At 42.6% G+C, this 577-nt stretch overlaps 1 protein-coding gene across 1 annotated transcript; it reads left to right on the top strand.

Moving 5' to 3' along the window:
• Positions 1-3: 3 nt before the first annotated feature.
• On the top strand, positions 4-573 carry LOC145719673 (SH2/SH3 adapter protein NCK1; the record flags this gene model as incomplete). Its single annotated transcript, XM_081811193.1, has 1 exon — positions 4-573. A coding segment is annotated over one exon (570 nt), but the record flags the coding sequence as incomplete, so codon positions are not given.
• Between the last annotated feature and the right edge of the window lie 4 nt (positions 574-577).

Here is a 577-nt window from a genome sequence, read left to right as displayed (position 1 = left end):
AGAGAGGATGAATTATCATTGATAAAAGGGACAAAGGTGATCGTCATGGAGAAATGCAGTGATGGGTGGTGGCGGGGTAGCTACAATGGACAAGTTGGATGGTTCCCTTCAAACTATGTAACTGAGGAAGGTGACAGTCCTTTGGGTGACCATGTGGGTTCTCTGTCAGAGAAATTAGCAGCAGTTGTCAATAACCTAAATACCGGGCAAGTGTTGCATGTGGTACAGGCTCTTTACCCATTCAGTTCGTCCAATGATGAAGAACTTAATTTTGAGAAAGGAGATGTAATGGATGTTATTGAAAAGCCTGAAAATGACCCTGAATGGTGGAAATGCAGGAAGATCAATGGAATGGTTGGTCTGGTGCCAAAAAACTATGTTACCATTATGCAGAATAATCCATTAACCTCAGGTTTGGAACCATCACCTCCGCAGTGTGATTACATTAGGCCTTCACTCACTGGAAAGTTTGCTGGCAATCCATGGTATTATGGGAAAGTCACCAGGCATCAAGCAGAAATGGCATTAAATGAAAGAGGGCATGAAGGTGATTTCCTCATTCGTGATAGTGAATCTT

The sequence above is a fragment of the Leptonychotes weddellii genome, unplaced genomic scaffold (genome assembly GCF_054177405.1).
Source record: "Leptonychotes weddellii isolate Sample4059 unplaced genomic scaffold, ASM5417740v2 HiC_scaffold_62022, whole genome shotgun sequence".
In the NCBI taxonomy this organism is placed as follows: domain Eukaryota; kingdom Metazoa; phylum Chordata; class Mammalia; order Carnivora; family Phocidae; genus Leptonychotes; species Leptonychotes weddellii.
The sequence above is the reverse complement of the archived record's forward strand: the minus strand, read 5'-3'. Positions and strand labels throughout refer to the sequence as shown.